General features: G+C 44.7%; 1 protein-coding gene across 1 annotated transcript in view; it reads right to left on the reverse strand.

Moving 5' to 3' along the window:
• The window catches only part of LOC135510963 (Golgi-specific brefeldin A-resistance guanine nucleotide exchange factor 1-like), an 81977-nt gene that overhangs the window by 16230 nt on the left and 42614 nt on the right, over nucleotides 1–23133 (reverse strand). The window contains 18 exon segments of the mRNA XM_064932321.1: nucleotides 1084–1209; nucleotides 2288–2411; nucleotides 4741–4943; nucleotides 5105–5193; nucleotides 5315–5455; nucleotides 5598–5793; nucleotides 5990–6184; nucleotides 6296–6394; nucleotides 6487–6698; nucleotides 8574–8745; nucleotides 8863–9071; nucleotides 9572–9719; nucleotides 11130–11210; nucleotides 11690–11744; nucleotides 14835–14895; nucleotides 15300–15408; nucleotides 15737–15855; nucleotides 22059–22190. Coding sequence (XP_064788393.1) covers nucleotides 1084–1209; nucleotides 2288–2411; nucleotides 4741–4943; nucleotides 5105–5193; nucleotides 5315–5455; nucleotides 5598–5793; nucleotides 5990–6184; nucleotides 6296–6394; nucleotides 6487–6698; nucleotides 8574–8745; nucleotides 8863–9071; nucleotides 9572–9719; nucleotides 11130–11210; nucleotides 11690–11744; nucleotides 14835–14895; nucleotides 15300–15408; nucleotides 15737–15855; nucleotides 22059–22190 — 2471 coding nt within the window.

Raw genomic sequence — 23133 nt, forward strand, 5'->3', positions numbered from 1 at the left:
CATGCGTCGGCTGATAGCAGGTAAAACAGAGGGGAAACACGAGATGCTTTGCAGTGGGATGGACAGACAGAGAAATGAACACAATGAAGGCTCAGGGGCCATGGGCTCAGGGTTGTGTTTGTCATACCAGTCCCCCTCCACCCCAGAGCGGAGCAGACGACGGTAATAATAGCCGCCACAGACACAAAGCAGCTGGCCGTGTTGCCTGCCAAGTCATCATAGGACTGACATCCAGAGAGCAGAGCTGTTCCACACTTATGGATTTGTTGGGGAGCTACAATGTGTTATGCGGTAGCTGATATTCTATTGCTCTAAATTGTACTCTTGCCAGGATGCCCCGAGTCCATTTTATCCCACATAATATCCTATCATGGCATTTGTATGACACTTGGAGACGTACCATCGTAAGGACTTTAATCTGTAACTATATACTGTGCTGTAAATAGTCAGCAAATTGAACAGTAGGCATTTCATTGCCCCCTAGAAAAATATAAGGTAAAACAAATCAGTTGCTCTCATTGCAGATTAGAATTCCATAATGGCAACTTGGAATACTGTTTGTGGCCCACCCGCGCTCTCTTCAGAACCCTGTCCATGGGACTTGTGTTTAGTCTTCAGGCGCTGTCACTCACACAGAGAGAGGGAGCCAGGACAGCAGAGGACGCCCCCGTCCCCCCCTCGCTCACTTCTTCCACCCCTGCCGCCTGTTCACATGACTAACCAGGATGATCTCATCCCACAGACCACCACTGGGCACAGCTGTTACAGGAGGTCTGTCAGACCATCAGAGGGTCTGAAAGAACCAGTGCAACATACTAATGTAGGGTGTCTAAAAGGGTCTTAACAGGGTCTCTGGCAAAACCCATCACTGCCTGGCACAAGTGTTCATAAGAAGTGATTGAAATCAGATCTAACATATGTGGTTGATGAGTGCATTTCTAAGACAATTTGTAGAAAGTAGTAGAAAACTTACTATACTTATGAATTGAAGTCATTTTCCATTTTATTTCAATACAAATAAATCTTTGAAATATAAAAATAATTGTGATGAGTCTTCATGGGAAATAAATCGTGCGCGTTTACCTCAACAGTCATGGGGATGTTCTGCTTGCGCACATTGTTGTTGTGCTGGTCCGTGTTGAGCATGATGACAGCGTAGGCCAGGGCGAAGCCCGCGTCGTTGGTCATGAAGGGAGAACCGTTCACTTTCTACACACACACACACACAAAAATAACCCTCTTTCCATCCATATATACATCAACAGCTGAGTTGCAGGCACTATTTCAGGTATAGTTCCAGATACACACTATAATATAACTACCTTCGTCATAACGTTCAAATATCTATACTAAACAAAAATATAAACGCAACATGTAAAGTGTTAGTCCCATGTTCCATGAGCTGAAATAAAAGATCCCAACGGACCTCACAACCACAGACCACGTGTAACCATGCCAGCTCAAGACCTCCACATCCGGCTTCTTTACCTGCGGGATCGTCTGAGTCCAGTCACCCGGACAGCTGATGACACTGAGGAGTATTTCTGTCTGCAATAAAACCCTTTTGAGGGGAAAAACTTATTCTGATTGGCTGGACCTGGCTCCCCAGTGGGTCGGCCTAAGCCCTCCAAGGCCCACCCATGGCTGGACCGCTACCCAGTCAAGTGAAATTCATAGATTAGGGCCTAATGAAATTATTATAATTGATCGATTACCTAATATAAACTGTAATTCAGTAAAAAAAAATGTAATTGTTGCATTTCGATTTTTGTTCAGTATATATTTGCGCTGCTGAAAGTGCAGTCACGACGTATGACTGCTCAATAGCGGAAAAATACAAGTGTATATTAAGAATATCTGTAAAGTCATTCAAGGCGATTGTGTATGGAGAGAGACTATGAAAAGACATTACTAGGAATACTTTCCAGGTCACGAGGATGACCCTCTCCGGTTATTTAAGGAGCAGTCAGTGGCACCCTTTGGTTTGTCCCCCTGCCTTTGATCAACAGGCCGGCTCTGTTATGCCAACCTTGCCGTTGGCACTGCTGCATTTTACTATTCCCCTAATTACTTGAGTGATTAATGTCCCTGATTCAGATCTGGGTCGGCGTTCCACTGGATGTAATTACCTGATGATAGGGACAGTTGGTGACAAGGATAGGGACAGTTGGTGGCAAGGATTGCCTTGCCATGCGGTAATGGAAGAAGTGTGTGAGTCCCTCCGGGTGCCCTGAGCGCGAGAGCGAGAAAGAACGCCTTTCAAGGGGGGTGAAGGCAGCTGACTTACATGCCAGGTGTCTGTGAAGGTCTCCAAAAGTCGATGGATGACCGGAGCCTCTCCTGGCAGTCTGAAGGCCTCCAGATACAGACGCAGCGCCTCATCAATACGCAGTCCTTGGAAAGTGAACGTGCTGCACGTGGGAATGGGAGAATGAGTATAAAGCACTAATATGTAGCGTACCAGTCAAATGTTTGGACACTTACTCATTCAAGATTATTATTATTTTGTTTAATAGTGAAGACATCAAAACTATGAACTAACACATATGGAATCACGTAGTAACAAAAGAAAGTGTTACACAAATCAAAATATATTTTAGATTCTTCAAAGTAGCCACCCTTGATGACAGCTTTGCACACTCTTGGCATTCTCTCAACCAGCTTCATGAGGTACTGTAGTCGCCTGGGTTGCATTTCAATTAACAGGTGTGTCTTGTTAAAAGTTCATTTGTGGAATTTATTTCTTTCTTAATGCCAATCAGTTGTGTTGTGACAAGGTAGGTGGTATACAGAAGTTAGCCCTATTTGGTAAAAGACCAAGTCCATATTATGGCAAGAACAGCTCAAATAAGCAAAGAGAAATGACAGTCCATCGTTACTTTAAGACATGAAGGTCAGTCAAATCTGAAAACGTCAAGAACTTTGAAAGTATCTTCAAGTTCAGTCGCAAAAACCATCAACCGCTATGATGAAACTGGCTCTCATGAGGACAACCACAGGAAAGGAAGACCCAGAGTTACCTCTGCTGCAGAGGATCAGTTCAGAGTTAACTGCACCTCAGATTGCAGCCCAAATAAATGCTTCACAGAGTTCAGGTAACAGACATCTCAACACCAACTGTTCAGAGACTGCGTGAAATCAGGCCTTCGTGGTCAAATTGCTACAAAGAAACCACTACAAAAAGGACACCAATGAGAAGAAGAGATTTTGCTTGGGCCAAGAAACACGAGCAATGGACATTAGACCGGTGGAATTCTGTCCTTTGGTCTGATGACTCCAAATTTGAGATTTTTGGTTCCAACAGCCGTGTCTTTGTAAGACGCAGAGAAGGTGAACGAATTATCTCCGTATGTGTGGTTCCCACCGGGAAGCATGGAGGTGGTGGTGTGGTGGTGCTTTGCTGGTGACACCGTCTGATTTATTTACAATTCAAGGCACACTTAACCAGCATGGCTACCACAGCGATACGCCATCCAATCTGGTTTGCGCTTAGTGGGACTATCATTTGTTTTTCAACAGGACAATGACCCAAAGCACACTTCCAGGGGCTGTGTAAGGGCTATTTGACCAAGAAGGAAAGTGATGGAGTGCTGCATCAGGTGACCTGAACTCCACAATCACCAGACCTCAACCCAATTGAGATGGTTTGGGATGAGTTGGACCACAGAGTAAAGGAAAATCAGCCAACGAGTGCTGAGCATATATGGGAACTCCTTCAAGACTGTTGGAAAAGCATTCCTCATGAAGCTGGTTGAGAGAATGCTAAGAGTGTTGAAAGCTGTCATCAAGGCAAAGGGAGGCTACTTTGAAGAATCTAAAATCTAAAATATATTTTGATTTGTTTAACACTTTTTTTTAGGTTACTACATGATTCCATGTGTGTTATTTCATAGTTTTGAAATGCAGAATGAGTAGGCGTGTCCAAACTTCTGACTGGTACTGTATATTTTGAAGTATATTCTTCAATTTCCTGTCAGGTCTTTTTTTTACACAACTATACATACACTGAGTATACCAAACATAAGGAACACCTTCCTGATATTGAGTTGCACCTTCCCATTTGGACCTCAGATAAGCCTCAATTCGTTGGGGCATGGACTCTACAAGGTGTTGAAAGCGTTCCACGGGGATGCTGACCCCAATGCTTCCCACAGTTGTGTCAAGTTGGCTGGATGTCCATTCTTGATACACACGGGAAACTGTTGAGCGTGAAAATCCCAGCATCGTTGCAGTTTTTAACACACTCAAACCGGTGTGCCTGGCACCTACTACCATACCCCATTCAAAGGCACTTAAATATTGTTTCTTGCCCATTCACCCTCTGAACAGCACACATACACAATCCATGTGTCAATTGTTTCAAGACTTAAAAATCCTTCTTTAACCCGTCTCCTCCACTTCATCTACATTGATTGAAGTGGATTTAACAAGTGACATCAATAAGGGATCATAGCTTTCACCTGGATTCACCTGGTCAGTCTATGTCATGGCGTTCTTAATGTTTTGTATACTCAGTGTATACAGTTGTGTACTGTATTTGATCATTGTTATGGATTGAAGACAAATCAACTCCTAGGTTTCAAGTAAATAAACTTCACTGCTTCACTATTCATTGCTTCACGAGTAACTGACAAAACCAAGCTTCAGTACAATTAAATGAAGGAGAAGATCCAGAAAAGGTCTTCTTTTAAAACCAACTGGTTGTACAGCACGCTGCCAGGAAATGATAAAGACTCATACTTGACGAAGCTGTCCAGTAGCTCCATGTGCTTGCGGTCACTGATGAATTCTCCGATCTGCTTCTTGTCGAGGCGGGGGTTCTCCCGGAGCCACTGGGCCACCTCGTTGTTGTCCATGGGGCTGCTGAGGAGACCCTTCTCCTGCAGGAACTGGATGCCTTTCTTAGGCTTCTGGTTGAACTGCTCTGTGCCGCTGTTCAGCAGCTGTAATCATACAAATAAATACTATCACTTCAGTTTCGAGAGACAAACGCCATTGGCATCAATGCATGATTCATGTAAAAGTCAGCGTTTACAGTATGTGTTCGACTGCCATGAAAGTAAGTTATTTAAAAACAGATATACAACAAAATGATAAAACCTACCTTCTTTTTATTTCTGATGTCCAACAGCTCTTGAGAATCAGGTAAACAAGACGAGAAGCGTTGAGGCTTTGTCGGTTCTTTCTTCTCAGCTAACAAAAATAAAACAAAGACAATTTTCACTTTTAATTCAATTTCATTCATGGCTATAGAGCGGAATGCTAACCCAGTTCTCGAGGAGACCTGACCACTGGTTAGTAAAACCAAACCTACCAGATGGTTCTGTCTCCTCCTGGTCTTGTCTGCCCAGTCTCATCTTCTCTGCCATTAGGTGCCCGCTGGTAGGTGGAAGGGGCACGCTGTCAGCCTCTGGAACATTCTGACCGTTGGCACGGTTCACCTGCCTGCCTGCTTCTACAACCACATGACAAACATATTCATGACTACCCCTCTATACACATCTGATACAACTGCAGTCAATGTTGAACAAAGCCCATTATAGTACGAGACTATCATAGCAGAAAGTACATCAAATGTTTGATAGAAATCTGCATACCTGTGGTTGTGTCTACATGGTCATTGGTTGAGCCCTCCCCTTCCACCAACACAGTTTCTGCTGATTGGTCCTGCTGAGATGTGCTGTTGAGCACCTTAGCCTGGCAGTGGGCCTCAGTGCTGTCAATAACAGTCAGTAGGGCCTCTAGTGAGAGGAGGTGAGTTGTGTAGAGTTGTCCGGACACAGGAAAGGCATTCTGCAAGACAAAATGATACAAACACACCATAGGTCAACAAAAGAGAACAATGTTCCCCTGAAAATGTAAAGCGTGGAGCGTGACCTCATGCATCAAATTGAAATTAATAAAAGTATTAAGCTGAACTGAAAGGGACAGTAGACACTCCTCTAATGCAGATTTCAGAAAGTCAAAGAGCAGGCGCCCCAGTTCCCACCTTGGAGAGCAGCTTGGTGAGGTCTTCAAACAGGTTTGAGCAGTAGAAGTCACAGTCGTGGTTGATGTAGAGCTCGGTGACGAAGCTGGGGATCCTCCAGAGCTGCACCAGGGCCTCCAGGGCCATCTCCTTCATCTCATAAGGCATCTTCATGTTCTCTGACGTGATGATGTCCATCAGCTTCTTCAGATACATCTGCACACACCCCAGGTCATTCGGTTTAGTTGGTTGTTTTACAACGACTCATGCGGTTGTGTCAAACAATTGTGTGACAATATCGCAAACAAAAGAAAACACTCCAAATACCTCAAGCTGAAACTTCAAATGTCCTCGCATGCTCTCAAAGAGCAAGAAGCAGGCTCGTATGGAGGCGGTACACAGGTTCATACGGTCCACATTTAGCAACTGAAAAAGGAAACATGTTATGTCATATTGTGTAGAAGACACAATAGAAGGGTCAAGTTCCCCCTCCTGAATAAGCCCGTGGTGTACAGTACCTGGAAGAGGTGTCTGCAGAGCTCGTCTTTGACCAGACCCAGCAGTGACTGGTAGGGGGCAATGTGGGCTGCTTCCAGAGCCACGGTCAGCAGCTGCAGGCCCATGTGCATCATTGCATCCGTGTTGTGGCGGTCATGGGGGTTGGTCAGCGAGATGAGGAAGCGAAAGAGCTCCCGCAGACAGGGCAGACCGTAGGGGATGAGAGCCGCACCTGGGAGGTTAAGAAGAAACACAAAACAGGAAATTATTGACAAAGCAGGATGTATGAGTCAGCTAACGTCGATAAACTTATGTTTTAGGTTGAGTCAATAAGATTTTTTCACAATATGTATATTTCAAAATATTTAGGCTATGCCTCGATCCTGCTTTGTAGTATAACCCTCTGGTGGCGTGAAACATGACTAGAGTTTCAAAATGTTGGTAAATTTTCCCCAAATTCCATGGTTTTCCAGAATCCTAGATTTCCTGCTTATTCCCTCGTAATTTGAGGAATCTTCCAACCAGGATATCTGGAAAACTGGGGAATATTGGGACAGTTACCTGAATTATGCAACCCTAGACATGAGATATAAAATAAGACATGGGTAAGAATGAAAGACACTCAGAGACAAGTTGTGGGACATACAGTGCATTCGGAAAGTATTCAGACACCTTGACTTGTTCCACATTTTGTTACGTTACAGCCGTATTCTAAAATGGATTAAATAAACTTCTACACACAATACCCCATAATGACAAAGCGAAAACAGGTTTTTAGAAATTTTTGCAAATTACAGACATCCTGCATCCTGTTTCCATTGATCATCCTTGAGATGTTTCGACAACTTGGGAGTCCAACAGTGGTAAATTCAATTGATTGGACATGATTTGGAAAGGCACACACCTGTCTATATAAGGTCCCACAGTTGACAGTGCATGTCAGGGCAAAAACCAAGCCATGAGATCGAAGGAATTGTCCGTAGAGCTCAGAGACAGGATTGTGTCGATGCACTTATCTGGGAAGGGTACCAAAACATTTCTGGAGCATTGAATGTCCCCAAGAACACAGTGGCCTCTATCATTCTGAAATGGAAGAGGTTTAGAACCACCAAGACTTCCTTAAGCTGGCCGCCCGCCAAACTGAGCAATCGGGGGAGAAAGGGATTGGTGAGGGAGGTGACCAAGATTCTCTGGTCTGATGAAACCAAGATTTAACTCTTTGTCCTGAATGCTAAGCGTCACGTCTGGAAGAAACCTGGCATCATCCCTACGGTGATGCATGGTGGTGGCAGCAACATGCTGTGGGGATGTTTTACAGCGGCAGGGACTGGGAGACTAGTCAGGATCGAGGGAAAGATGAACAGATCCAAGTACAGAGAGATCCTTGATGAAAACCTGCTCCAGAGCACTCAGGACTTCAGACTGGGGTGAATTTTTACCTTCTAACAGGACAATGACCAAAGCACACAGCCAAGACAACACAGGAGGAGCTTCGGGACAAGTTTCTGAATGTCCGAGTGGCCCAGCCAGATCCCGGACTTGAACCCGATCAAACATCCCGGTAGAGACCTGAAAATAGCTGTGCAGCGACGCTCCCCATCCTACCTGACAGAGCTTGAGTGGATCTGCAGAGAAGAATGGGTGAAACTCCCCAAATACAGGTGTGCTGAGCTTGTAGCGTCGTACCCAAGAAGACTCCAAGGATTTAATCGCTGGCAAAAGTGCTTCAAAGTACTAAGTAAAGGGTTTGAATACTTATGTATATGTGATATATTTTTTCATCAATTGGCAAAAATGTATAAAAAAATTGTTTTTGCTTTGTCATTATGGTGTATTATATGAGATTGATTAGGGGGGGGGGGGAGAACAATTTAATCCATTTTAGAATAAGGCTGTAACGTACAAAATGTGGAAAAAGTCAAGGGGTCTGAATACTTTCCGAATGCACTGTAGGTTGAGACATGGGATGAGACATGTTGAGACATATGAACAGACATGAGACAAGGTGAGACAGAGGGCAAGATGTAAAATGGAACAGGTTGAGGCACGGTGAAACCCAAACTGAATGCTGGTTGGTAGTTGAGGTAAGAGGGCTCACCGTCCTCACCATCTCTCTGAGTTTGCTGTGGTGTGAAGCGGACTCCTCGGGGGTTGACGTAATCCATGTCGTGTATTGAGGCCGAGTCTGACTGCTCCGTCACAGAGTCTCTGTCCTCCAAGACCTCAGGGATGGACTCCACCGAAGCTGACTGGGCACGATCCACCTGCCTCCCCTCAGACTGGCAGGGGAAACAGAAACAGAGTATGAACATTGATGAGCTCCAACAGACTTAATTCAAATATGCACAAAATGACAACATAGCTACTTCCAATTCCCCCCCCCACCCTCACCCCACCTGAGCATCCAGGCGTCCAGGCTCTGTGGAAGGGCTAGTTGCTGTGCCTGGGGTGGTGGCGACAGAGCTGCTCTGGTCCAGGTCTGTCAGGTCCTCTCTGGAGGTGGCCTTGGAGCAGGTGTCCAGGCCGCTGTCTGTGGGGCTAGACATGGAAGAGGCCATGCTGTCTGGGACAGACAAACTAACCTGCTCGATGAAAAGGTCACCACCTGGTAGACACAAACACCGACCATGGTTAGATACATCAGATCTTTTGTGGTTGAGAGAGCCTCTATAGAAGTATTCACAATATACATTTTTCCACTTTAGAGTGCCTGACAGTATAAATGTTGATATACCTATGATGTTTAAATTTGATTGACATAAAATGAAGCCCCCTTGGACCAAATATGATTTTATTTACAGAAGAGGCATTTGCTCATTACTAAAGGAAGCGTTTGTTATTGATGTTGTGGCGTGGCATGCATTGATATCGTCGGTCAATGGTCTGTATTCTGGTTATTGCAACGTGGTAGCAGTAATAGATGAAAAGTTCATTTAAAAGATCATAGAAGTGCTGGAGTGGGGTGTAGCAGTCCCGACCTCTGACCACTTATGCCACGACGGCAACGGGGGTTCAAGCAGACGATCCTTCCTTAATGTACCACCTCCCATGTCTATCCTCAGGACCTGGTTTCTAACTCAGTCTAAAAAAACAATAAAATCTCACCAGTGAGGTTGTTGTGGCTAAGGGTGGCGGGAGGGGCCTGCTCCAATCCGCCCGAGGCGCTTCGTACCATGTGATGGGGGGGCCGGGGCGATCGTTTCTGCTTCTTCCACTTTGATGACTCGCTCATCCCACCAGCGCGCATCTTCAGCTGGAACCAGTAGAACACACTCAGTAAACAGTCACACACAACCGCTGACTATGCGCTTGGCTAGGGGGTGTTGTAATATCACATTGTACAGATGAGGATATTACATCAGGTTGGACTTTTAAAAGCAATAGGATCCTTTTGGACCATTTACACACTTGGACAGTGACCGTCTTAAAACAGAAAGTAACAGACCGACATCTGAAAACACAAGACAGTGACCGTACACAAAAACGCAGCCACATGCTTCATTCTGTTTAGCAAATGCTGAGACTGCATAGAAGTATCCCCAATGGCAAGATACAATATACCTATGAGGGTAAATTATAAGACTATACAACAAAAAGTGACAATCACAAGAAACAAATTCAAGCAACCATCAAAGAAATGCACGCAGTAAGACCTTGTTTCATTCTACAAACTAACCCCATGGCATGGTTTGTGTACTCTACACATCTAACAAAATCAATACATTTATCATTAGATGCATCTACAATATAGTCTACAAATATTTTAACAATTTTGGCCCCCATCGCATTGTGTATGAATCTTCCAAAGGGGGTGGCAAATGGGTTCTGAACAAGAAGGGAGGAGGGGCAGGGTGGATAGGAAGGAGGGATGGTCATTCTCCAACTGAGGCACCAGAGTCTCCTTACCTGCACTCGTTTGTTTTTCCACAAGATATTGTAAGCCTCAGGAGAGAAGGGGGCAGGTGCCCGTGATTAGTGATGGACGACATTTTAGCAGTAGCACACACACAAGACACTCAGTCAGTGATGCATGGGGGGGGGGGGGGGGGGGTCCGAACAGAGCACCATGCAAACTCCCCAGGGATGGGTTTGTTTGGGGAAGGGGTGGTGGATTAGGAGGCTCCATACGAAGACGTTCAAGAATGAACAGACAAAACAGTGAAGGGCAGGCAATCAGACAGAACGGCAGGTTTCATATTGGAACTGTTTCAAGCCTATTACTATTTTTATTTGTACGATTTGTACATTTGGAGTCTAGGTTTGATGAGGTATGATTGTGAAACAAAAGTCACTTGGAGTTTTTTTGTGGTATGAGGCTAAACCAGAAATGTCAGCGAAATGTCCGATCTAAGCTACACGATGCAAATATACAAAAATGGGTATGACTACAACTTATTTTGTCGTACAGCCTGAAACTATTAGCCAACATTTATTGTCCATTAAATTAAGTTTATTTAAGTTGTTAAGTGGGAAAAACTATTTGAATAACGGATGTAAAATATGTGTTATGTAAATATGAAATTCCTTGAAACCAAAGTTCTAAGAAAATGCTGAAATATCCCTCAAATGCATCTTCATGCATTCACTCCAGAAAGCCATGCTATCCTGACCCCTTTCAATGCACTAGCGAGAACCAATGGAAAGTTGTGGCTTTATCAAGTACCCGCTCTAAGCCCCTCTGATTGGTGTTTATAGGCTGTTCAAGACAAATAAGATCCTGTGTGTCCAGGATACAGGATGGGATCTGTGGGAGGGAACACAGGCAAATGAGCAGTTTGAAAGGAGGAACTCAAAGAAAATCAACAAAGGACGAAAACATTTTTGAAGGCAGCATCCGATGAGACAGAGGTGATACTGGGAAAGAACGCCATCTTGATGGGTGGAAGCAGAGGGAGGGAAGGGCATTTGGGGTATCCAGTTTCAATCCTGTACCACAAGACAAGATATTATTATTGTGTAAAGACACTTTTCTGTTTAGCTGTGAGGGAGTAGACACCCAGTAAAAAGGTTACATTTCTTCCACGTTGGATACTTCATGCACTCTAGTTTCAGAACCAATAGAGGGTTTGTTGCGGTGGCCATCCCTGCAGAGTACAATGATTATTCACAGCACCATGGGGATGACAGGAACAATTGGAGACAAAGGGAGGGGGTATTGCAAGCAAATTAGTCATAGCCAGAGAGTAGTGGCACATTCAACATCTAGGCCTAATTTGAGTTTACCTTCTTCATGTTAGCACCCACAAAACTTTTGGCCTCTTCTTTAAATTGGGGTAGTCTGGAAGAAAAACGGAAAATAGATGTCAATTGTCTGAAAAATACAGCTACATTAATGTAGCTGTGATCAAACGTTTCTTTCCTCCCTCTGTGTTGAACCCCTGTGCCTTCTCAACCTCTACTGTCAATTCAAGGTAATTCATTCATCAGCCACCGTGAGGTGACAGGAAACCTGATATCCACACCAACAAAGCAGTTTGTCCATTTGCAGACAATATTTAAAGATGAGCCACTTTCAATTCAACCTGCACACTGAATATGCGGGGTGAGAGCACAGATGGTTTTAAGCCCTAGAAAATTTTGACGCCAAGGGAAGTAGCTACATGCATAACACCGTTTAGACTAACATGGAGACTAGTCTGAATGTTCTTAAATACCACACTGAAAGAAATCTATTGTGTAACCTCAATATCCATGCAGGGACAAAGAACCTGTACATTTGTTGGTAATCTTAGCTGAAATAATATGTAATCTCTCAAAGGCTTGCAGACAGAAGAAGAGAAACAGCTGGTGTACAAGTTGACAATTGCTTTACAAAAGTTATTTTTTTAACTAACCAAACTTCCATGAAAATAATCATAAACAGACAGAGAGCGAGAGAGAGAACAATGCTTATGAGGCACTAGGCTGACAGAAGACAGAAGCAATCTGTCTCGGAGGGCATTTATTCCTGGACCCAGATGAGCTTCTCAGTGGCTTGGTGAGATGAGCTGGGCAGCGTAATGTTCTCTAATGCATCACACATTGTCTGAGAGCCTTGTGCTCTGTGGACTCTTGGGCTTTGCGGCGAATGAGATGTCACTGGCTGTCTCACACACACACACACAGAGAGAGAGAGAGACGGGCCCCTGACGTTAACTCCCGCGTTAATAGTCTTGTCTTGCAAGCTCGATTATTGGATGATCTGTGGGTCCAACAGATTAACATCCCTAATACTTTCAGCAGGCGATCTAAGCCTCCTCGTGAGCACTCGATGAGATCCGCTGCTCATTACGCCCAGCCTGGGGGGGGGCTGCCCAAGGCGCTCACATCTTTATTATGGACGAGTTGTGGACAAGAGGGGGGGCTGGCCAGCCAATAAAGACACCGACAAATGAGGATGTGGTGTTATAGGCATCCTCAAGGTACTTGCATGTTGGGAAAAGGGCAGTAATAGGCCTACTTTTTTTATACACCACGGACACGCCTCCTTTGACTGCAACGGCTGTCATTTTCTATTTGAATATCCAACAACCAATACACAGTGCTGTAAGAAATATGATAACAAGCTGATACGGTGCACAACAACTCCCAGCACTGACACAAACGGACCAAGAACGTGCTGACGGTGACGTGGTGATATCAACTGGCTCTATTGTGAAAGACAACACCATGTTTTTTAACAAATCCTGCATCAAATAGCCTCGTCTGACATCCACGCGCCTCCAAGACAGAATTACACCGTGACTATATTTTGTTTGTTCTTGCGGTGGCGGGGGGGGGGCTCTAATACATTTAGAGAATGAGACGACTCTATTCCCGATTATTTTCGGATCATTTCTGACAGGATTAATGGCCATGCTAATGCTGCATGTGTGTGTTTATGGGGGAGCCGCTCCTCTTCATCTATATACAGATCATACATCTGGCACTCTTCTGCAGCCTCATCCCCTCGTCTGTGAGACGATGTGAGTGGAAGTCTAATGTATATGGGCCTCTGGGAGATGAGGTGGGGAAGCGACGTGGAGCCACCCTATCCTAAATACCGGTAGAAAAAGCATGTTATTGCATTAGTGAACCAGTGACCTCTGAATGCAGAGGCATATTAAGATGCAAAGTGTTGCTGAGGACGTTAACGTATTTAACGATAATACCTATTGAGGCTTCCAAGGCATTATACACCACCACCAGTTGATGGTAAAACAACTTTAGCATTAAAATCTTGAACGATGACCATTGTTGCCTTAACGTCAGTGGTGTAGTGGAGGGTATACACCGGTATATGCCGTATTCTTCCGGTGGGCATTGTGTGTACTCACTTCTTAATCTCCACTGATGTGTATCAAAGTGGAGGTATACGCCTATCAATTATTTAGTACAATAGAGAAATCATGCACAAAGTAGCTGACACAAAGCACTTGAAATATATTAATGTGCTGCACACATAACGGTAGCCTAGTTTCAGCGTAATATCACCTGTGGGCAGCGAGAGAGCACGCAGCTCTCAACTGGTTGTTGCATTGAGCAGCTCACAGAAGAACGTCATTGGTAGCCGGTAGGTAGGAAAGACGTTTCAACTTATATCTACCAGTAAATGGTAACTAAGGCAACAATGGGTAGGCAAACAAGGTACGGAAAAAAGTTTGGTGTGAAGTCTTGGTTGAATCTTTGCGATGTGCACGTCAATCATCATGGGCTGTTTGAATGGACACGTCTAAAGGATTTCCCTAAAAACCTTCCCAATTAAATATTGACTGAAGTAAGCCCACCCTGTCAAAATGCTAGTGATGATTTGTATCAATCAGGAGGGCATTTGTTTTGCAAACTCTGCAATAGGATATTGTACAGTACCTAAAAAAAGTGTCTCCTGATGTGGTTTAAGAATTATGGTAGAACCGTATTTTAAAAATATATTTTTATTTAAAAAAAGTTAGATTATGAGAGTGACAACCTGATAAATCGATAGGAAAACATGTATTTTTTAAATCTCCTTTTTTAATTCTGTGGCAAAATTAGAGTATACCGACTTCTCTAGGTACCACTACACCACAGTTTACCAATGTTGTTTACAAAAACATTGGTTCACAGGTCTTATGACGAGGGCAGGGACTTTCATATGGAGTTTAAGTTTACGAAATTATCTTCAAATTAAAGTGTCCCATACTTGTATAATTAAACAGATTTGCAATTTAAACAGAGCACAGTGAAGTAAGCCCTAACCCTACACCTTTCCCTCCCAGTGGTTTCTGGGTAGGTGCTCTAATCCAATAACCTAATAGGAATGGGTCTCAAAAGACAAACTGGAAGTTAATTTCCTGAAGGTTTCCAGTCACAGTGTACGGTGGGGGGGGGGGATTGAACTTGTCACACACACACACCCAACCCCGTTTACCTGGAGAACAGCAGCTGCACCATGTCTACCAGTGTGTGTTCGGCTGATTTCCTCAGGAGCTCTGTGGAGAGGGCAAAACAAACAGGGCAGGTGCCATTAGAGCCCAGAGGACAAGAGGAGAGAGGCCAGGCTGGGACCTCCTGTCTGTATGCGTTTGGCCAGGATTAGGAGGGTTTTCTGTTAATGCACATCTCAGGGACTGGGGGAGGGGTAAGGGGTGTTAGTGAACTAAGGGCAGAAGGCCTGGAGGGGGTGAGAGTTGGAGTTTAGCGGTAGAACTCATAGTTAGGCTGGTGTGATGGAGGACCTCGGAGGCCATGGAAGCTAAACATTCCCATCTACGAGTTCCTGATATTTTTCCCCTGGAAAAGCGTCATAAAATACAGCTTAGCGTTCCTTTCTAACACAGCATGTGGACTAGAAGTGTGTATCAATCCCTGGGAGAACTACAGAGAGAGAACTCACCGCTGAGGCGCACCTCGAAGCAGATGCGGAAACACGACTGCATGATCTCGCACACAGACTCGTTGGTCAGGTGGGCTCCGACGGGCGTGAGCAGCAAGGTCCTCAGGACCTGTCACGGCAGACGCAGTGTGTGTGTGTGTACGTGTGAGTGTGTGCGTAACATTCAGAGTGGTCATCGCAGTTCTTTTACGAGGTATCATAAAGTAAATGTTCCAGCCTCAAAGGGAATCCAGCCAGGGTATTCATGCACGTAAGACACTTGTATCAAATTTAAAATGACAACCGATCCCCCATATAGTGAAGTGTCATACTATGACAGTACTACTGTAAACAGGGTGACAGTTGATATGCAGCCCTTAGGCTTGTTTGAAATAAACACATTTGATTTATCATTTTCTGGTGCACCGTTAGTTGAAAGATTTTAGCTAGAAGATTACCTGTAGGATTTTCATGAGCACCACTTCATCGCTGGCGGGGTCCGTCCCTACAAATCTGGCGTGTGTGACGGCGTCTGCCATGTTCTCAATGGCCTCCGCTGCCGCCTCATGGTTAGCATCTGCATTAGGACAGACAACAACAAGTCCGCAGTCGTCATAGTCTTTTTCCACAGACATTTTATAAAACAGCTTATTTCATACACTGCTCATTCAAGTTGCCAAGTTCCACTCAACACTTTAGCTGAATTAAAGTGACAAATTCAACTGAATCCAATCCAGGTTGTATCACAACCGGCCATGATTGGGAGTCCCATAGGGCGGCACGCAATTGGCCCAGCATTGTCCGGGTTTGGCCGGTGTAGGCAGTCATTGTAAATAAGAATTTGTTCTAAACTCACTTGCCCAATTAAATAAAGGTTAAATATAAATAAAATGAAGCTGTGAGAGAGGCACATTACACTGTTCAAATCTGGATAGCAGGTAGCCTACCAGTGGTTAGAGGCAGGTAGCCTACCAGTGGTTAGAGGCAGGTAGCCTACCAGTGGTTAGGGGCAGGTAGCCTACCAGTGGTTAGGGGCAGGTAGCCTACCAGTGGTTAGGGGCAGGTAGCCTACCAGTGGTTAGGGGCAGGTAGCCTACCAGTGGTTAGGGGCAGGTAGCCTACCAGTGGTTAGGGGCAGGTAGCCTACCAGTGGTTAGGGGCAGGTAGCCTACCAGTGGTTAGGGGCAGGTAGCCTACCAGTGGTTAGGGGCAGGTAGCCTACCAGTGGTTAGGGGCAGGTAGCCTACCAGTGGTTAGGGGCAGGTAGCCTACCAGTGGTTAGGGGCAGGTAGCCTACCAGTGGTTAGGGGCAGGTAGCCTACCAGTGGTTAGGGGCAGGTAGCCTACCAGTGGTTAGGGGCAGGTAGCCTACCAGTGGTTAGGGGCAGGTAGCCTACCAGTGGTTAGGGGCAGGTAGCCTACCAGTGGTTAGAGGCAGGTAGCCTACCAGTGGTTAGAGGCAGGTAGCCTAGTGGTTAGAGGCAGGTAGCCTAGTGGTTAGAGGCAGGTAGCCTAGTGGTTAGAGGCAGGTAGTCTAGTGGTTAGAGGCATGTAGTCTAGTGGTTAGAGGCAGGTAGCCTACTGTTTAGAGGCAGGTAGCCCAGTGGTTAGAGTGTTGGGCCAGTAACCAAAAGGTTGCTGGATCGATTCCCTGAGCTGACAAGGTAAAAAAAAATCTGTCGATCTGCCCGTGAACAAGGCAGTTAACCCACTGTTCCCCGGTAGGCCATCATTGTAAATAAGAGTTTGTTCTTAACCGACTTGCCTAGTTAAATAAAGGTTCAATAAAAAAATAAAATTAAAAAAGCATTGTCCTTCAAAACAAGATAGAACGGAGAAGGGGAAAGTTGCAGTAGGTGGCCACTTCAAAGAAGGCAGGTCGAGGACCGTATTATTGAGAGGAAAGCACATTGATATTACCCTCTTTTTAACAGATGTCAGCACTGTGCAACAAGCCAACCTGTGAAACGTTTGATATTCACAAAATCAGAGGCAGAAATTGTTTTCCAGACCACAAATCCTCCAATATGATCAGAAAGGACACATTTTGGTCAATTGAAGCGATTGAATCATTAACATGGCTAAAAAGCCAAGTAAAATACCATTCTAAGGCAAGAGAGGAAACTAAACAAATCTAGGAGTGCATCATTACGTGAATGCATGTTTGATGCAGAGACAGCTGCTGTCAAACAGATAATGCAGCGAGAACGCAGGTTTTCTGACAAGTGATAGCACTGCATGACTGGACTGTTGATCCAATAAGTCTTACACATCTGATGGTCACACACACACACACACACCAATCTAGCTGGTCCATCCAGAAGGTCCTTCAAAGCCTGGAGATCTAATCACCAGATGTGGCCTTTTGTGGGCAGTGCTGGCCAATTGGCTGTCTAGGCAACAGGAGCCAGTGTTTTGAAGTTTTGAAACCCAACCGGAGCCAGATAGCAGCCTGGAGCCAGCATGTTTTTCTTTCCCCATCGCTCTTAAAGGAGCATTTCATTAACTAGGCCTAATAAGTGCAGAGCATACTAGTGGAAGGAGTGGAGTAATAAGTGAAAGCTTTTCCAGGTAGAGCCATGACGCCACACAACATTCCATCTATTGATAGAAACAATAGGAGTGGTTTAGGCCGGGGAGGGGTTTAGCCTGACAGTCGATAATCTCTGTCATTAGCAAAATGAAGAGGGAGAAGTGACTTTCCAGTTGAGATGCTTAACAAATGAGTGTGTGTAAAGTTCTGGAGCGTTTGTCGACGCTTTGAGTAAACTTGAGTGAATGATACGAGTCACTGGGTTAGCAGACTGAAACTGAGTCATGCCAACGTCTCTCAAGATGCGAGGGCAACAACAACCGTGGAAGTTGCGCTGAAAACGTCTCATCCCACCACAGAAACTGGAGCCACGGGCTATCCAGCAGAATGTCAGAAGTTATATAAAATACTAATCCCTCTTGGCAGTGTCTCCAGAGGATGGCCTATGAAGGGATGGACCATTGTTAAAATAACACCAGAGACTGGCTGTGTGTGTGTGTGGAGCGAAGTGTGTGTGTGTGTGTGTGTGGGTGGTTAGAGGGGAGCTGGAAAGGCTGACTAGCAATGCTGCCGAGTGAGAGAGGAGAGTGGCTTTCAGAATGCCACACACACACACACACACACACACACACACCCACCAAAACTCCACATACTGTACAATGACCAATACATCTCCTCAAACCAAACAAAAGGACTGGTACTATCACCTGGTCTAAGTGAAGTCAGGTTTGCTCACTTGTTCCCCTTCTGAAAGCCACTACAACCCATTGTCAGACAGCCCAGGTAACATTTTAATAAAATACCTTTTGAAGTCCTATAAAATGCCTTTTTTTAATGTAAAACACTCATTAGAAAACCAGTGTGATATTTTACGCCTCTTCTAAGCGGGTAGTGGTGGCAAATGTTTAGTTGAGCCGTCCTATGGGCCCTATAAGGCTGTTGTGGCCATGGCTGCTTTCGGCAGGCTGAGTGGAACTGCCTCTGGGCTCTGAGGGATGTGGTTGAGGAGCAGAGTGGAGAGGAGAAGTGATGGGTGGGGATCGGGATGTCTGTCAGTGGAGGGGCTTAGGCCAGCACTCCCTCCATGCCAGCAGACCTCAGGCCATAGATTGAGCGGAATTAGCCCTCACTAAATGAAATGTCCCCCTCTTTTCTTCTCTGGACCCCCCAAGGAGACGGGGGGGGGGCAGGCAGGGCCCTTTGCTAACAGAGGAAGGAGAGACATGAGACAAAGGGACGACATGTTCAGCGCGACACACAGGGTTGAAGGAACAAGGCTACATGCTGTGGTGTGGTTCTCCTGAGAGGAGCCTTGGAGGGGATATTAAGTAATGTGTGCAAACTTGCACTGCGCCCTCCTCACCACATCGCAGGCACAGGAGACAGCAGAGCTCTGTAATCATTCAAAGACAAAGCAAAACCACTGTCTATTACAAGAAAGCAGACAGACTAAGAGGGACATATTTAGCATGCCACCAGTGGTCGCATTATCCCTGTTATTAGCATGTTTTGGCAATTGGACTTCTCAGTCGTGATACTTGAAGGCAACTCTTTGTTTCCATATATACTGTAGTGAGGAAAAACTCAGTGGAATCGATCCCTATTCAATGTAAGCTGATGTTGCAAAATTAAATGAGATTCTATTTAGTGATAGTTTTAACATACATCTAAATGGGAAAAAATATAACTGACAAATTCCCATAAAATAAATGATCAAAAACTAGTGAGTGACAGACCAGGAAATCTGATCATTTTTGCCACTGCAGCCAGCAGATGGCAGTGTTTATCAGGATCAGCCCTCTGCCTGTCTTCGTGTCAGTAATTCACAACTAACAGAAGTCAATTTAAACCTCTTACCTCAACTACCTCACTTGAACAACGGAGTGACAAATGGACAATTGAGTAGAAATGACTTTGAGATGTTTCCTTTTGGCTGGGGTTTCGAAAGCGAGAGGCGTTTTCTCAAAGTATTGCTAGATGGAGTAGACCTACATGTGCAGTACTAGTATGTGCGACAGGTCATATCTTTAGCTAATATCGATAGCCAGCTCTCATAAATGTCTGGACTACAGAGGGATAACTAAGCTGACTTTTCACTGGCGATAATCAGAATAGACTGGCGGTGCAGTCTCATTAGTATAAAAGCCCTTTGACTCTGAAAGGTCATTCATTCAATCTCATATTCCTCTATGAACATGATACAGAGCGTCTCTTGTTCACCTGGTTATTAAGGTAACAGGTTGCTCTCTGACTCTGCAGTCAATTCTAAATTACTAGCTACTGGCACTTCCTCTAAATGACTGTCGTGAGTACCAGAAAACAACCTGGGTAGTATTAGGAACTTTTTGGTCTGAAATGGTAATTAAACCGTGTAATTTGGCACTACTTACTGGCTAATCAACGAGACCTCAGAACCAACGTGATTACCAGCCTGTGAATAAGTTATTCTAGTAAATAATGTTAATATCTAAATAGATGACATTTCTAAATCAATTTCGGTAGGTTACAACATTTTCAGGAAGGCGTAGAATTTATTTTACAATTTAAATCACAATACAGTATCGATAAAAATCTGTCATTTCCGTAAAACGTTTCCAAGTATTTAACTACAGCTACACGACATTTACTGTACAGTAATATCCAGTTGAAAAACTAATGTATTAATGTCCAATACAATCAGTACCTCGTAACCATTATCAGTTTCTTAATATGTCCAACGACTGCGTGCTCCAACTAGCCACTCGCCATGTGAGCAGACTAAGATGGAGGCTAGGGGAAAGCAACGCCTTTGACTTCAGTGTTAACAAGCTGGGAAAGACCTCACAGCATTTGAGGAACACGGGTTGAATTCAAACGGAGGGTAATATCTGAGCGTGTCATATCTTTCTCTCCATTCTGCGCTTGAGGGCCATTGTATTGAGAGTCGCTGGGTCACGTTTCCATGGTTACCCGTCCCTTTGAACCCCGCTGATGAGGTGTGCGCGGGGGGGGGGGTTACAGGATTAGGAAGAAGGCGTTGGGTTTTGAGTGACAGACAGTGGCTCTGGGAGTAGGGAAGTGATTTGTGAGGGGGTGGACTGTGATGGTGTGTGCTTGTGACTGTGATGCATGTGAGTGCGGTGTGTGTGGGTTGTGTGTTTGAGTGCGTTCATGCGTGCGTGTGTCTAGATTCAGTTTGCCAGGTATTCTAAGGGCTTGTTGGATCAGTCAGAAAATGACATCGTAGCAATGGTCATGGAGCTGAAATCAAATTACACCTAGCCTACCTTTCACATATGTTTTATTAACTGAATATTGGACAACGTAACAGCTGAATGATAAAAATACAGCTCAATAAGAAGTTCAGGACAGGGATGCGTTAAATGGTGTTATTCAATGTGTCGAATGCACTTATTTAATTTAGAGAGGGGTTGCAGCTGTTTCAACGGTCAGAGATGTACTGTACCATCATTTATCCACCCCCTGCCATTTAGAATAACATCTGGCGATGCTTATTTCACACTTTTAACAACAACTGGCGGACGCCTGCCATATTTTCACGATGATGCTAGCAAGGACAGGCTGTGCTATTTGTGTGGTAAAAAACAAAGTCCATTTAGGCATTGCTTGTGAGAACACATCATTCTTGGTTTGCCTAAATCCAGAGGGAGTCCATGATGACAGTTCTCACAGATTGACAACAGTGTTTCCCCAATATTCATTTAGCAGAGACGCCCTGTTGCTGCTAAATCGTTGCCGCCACTCCAAAAATAAAAAAATAATATTTTAAAATATTTCTGCTGAGACACGCTTTTAAAAGGATAGTGCAAGGTTTTAGCAATTAAGCCAAATGAACTCATGAAGACAATTTTTATATGTGCAGATTGATGGACGTTGCTAACTTGCGTTAGCGCAATAACGAAGTCCTGTTGGCCCCTCCCCCGCTACAATGTCACAATTGTTGAAAAGATATCCTAGGGGAAACACTGAAAATATAACCAACTCACCCTCTTCATGGAAAGCGGTCTTAAAGAACAATGTAGTGGTCCCACACATAAATATATGTAAGTTTTACATTACTTACAATATTTAGGCTAAATAACTGAGTTTTTCCTAGCCAACTTGCTTCAACACCTGCATTGCTTGCGGTTTGGGGTTTTAGGCTGGGATTCTGTACAGCACTTTGAGATATCAGCTGATTGTATCATCAATGCTTACCAATAGGACAACAGTGGTCTGTCTGTCTGTCTGACAGCTGTGCTGCTCACCTATGAGGCCGTAGGACAGGAACTTGTTGACAGAGGTGAGGGCCAGGCCTGTGATTGGTCCGGTGGTGTCTTCAGATCGTACCACCTCCAGGAAGGGCCGCAGGAATACGTTAGGCTCCACATCTGACAGCTCTGTGGAGACAGAGAGAGGACAGGTCAGTCAACATATTCAACCCTGAACACTGATACTGCATATATATAGCAGTGTACTGTACCAAATAGATGTCCTTTTTTCAGTGTTCCAGGTCACATGGTCTCCACCATGGAGAAATATTTCTTCCCAATATCTTAATGCTGTCAGTTATGGTCTCCACCATGGAGAAATATTTCTTCCCAATATCTTAATGCTGTCAGTTATCTTCCCTTATCATGGCAGTGGGATCTTCAAATCCCAAGTGTGGTAAGTCTCGGTAGGGCCTTAGCCTCAGTTCTGCTGTCGTGCACAAACATGCAGAACAGAGTTGTGAACAGCAGTGTGAGGACTTTTCTCTGCTCTCTATAAAAAGGTCTGTGTCAACAGCTCTGGTGCCCCAGGGCAGATCAATGGGGAATTAGCTGCTCAGGAGGTTGTAACCTTCTCCCACTGCTGCAGCACAGTAAGAGATGAGAACAACATGGAGCGAAGTGTGTGTGTGTGTGTGTGTGTGTGAGTGAGTGAAAGACCGAGGGAGTGAGAGGCATTCAAGAGCCGCCTCTTATTCACCTTGGCAGCACATGGTCTCTTATTACAACTCAATTTCCAAAAGCTTTTTTTTAAGGCAGCTGTGTAGGATGTGGGATTTAGCATTAATGAAAATGACTGGGCTTGGTGTGGGGGTGAGGGTTGCTGGTGGCTCGGCGGGGTCACAGCGACTGGAAGAAATCCCGTAAGGACCGACAGTGTTTGCATGTTTACATATTCCATGACAATCACAAAACATATTGACAAAAGACATGGAGTGAAAGACATTGAACAAGCGTAAAGCACCCACAAGAGGCAGATTGTGGTGTATAAATGAAAGACTAAAGCCGTGTTACACCACAGACAACAAAACACAGCTGGAGAGGAAGATGCCCCAAATCTTCCTCTTAATCA

The sequence above is a fragment of the Oncorhynchus masou genome, chromosome 23 (genome assembly GCF_036934945.1).
Source record: "Oncorhynchus masou masou isolate Uvic2021 chromosome 23, UVic_Omas_1.1, whole genome shotgun sequence".
Taxonomy (NCBI): Eukaryota; Metazoa; Chordata; class Actinopteri; order Salmoniformes; family Salmonidae; genus Oncorhynchus; species Oncorhynchus masou.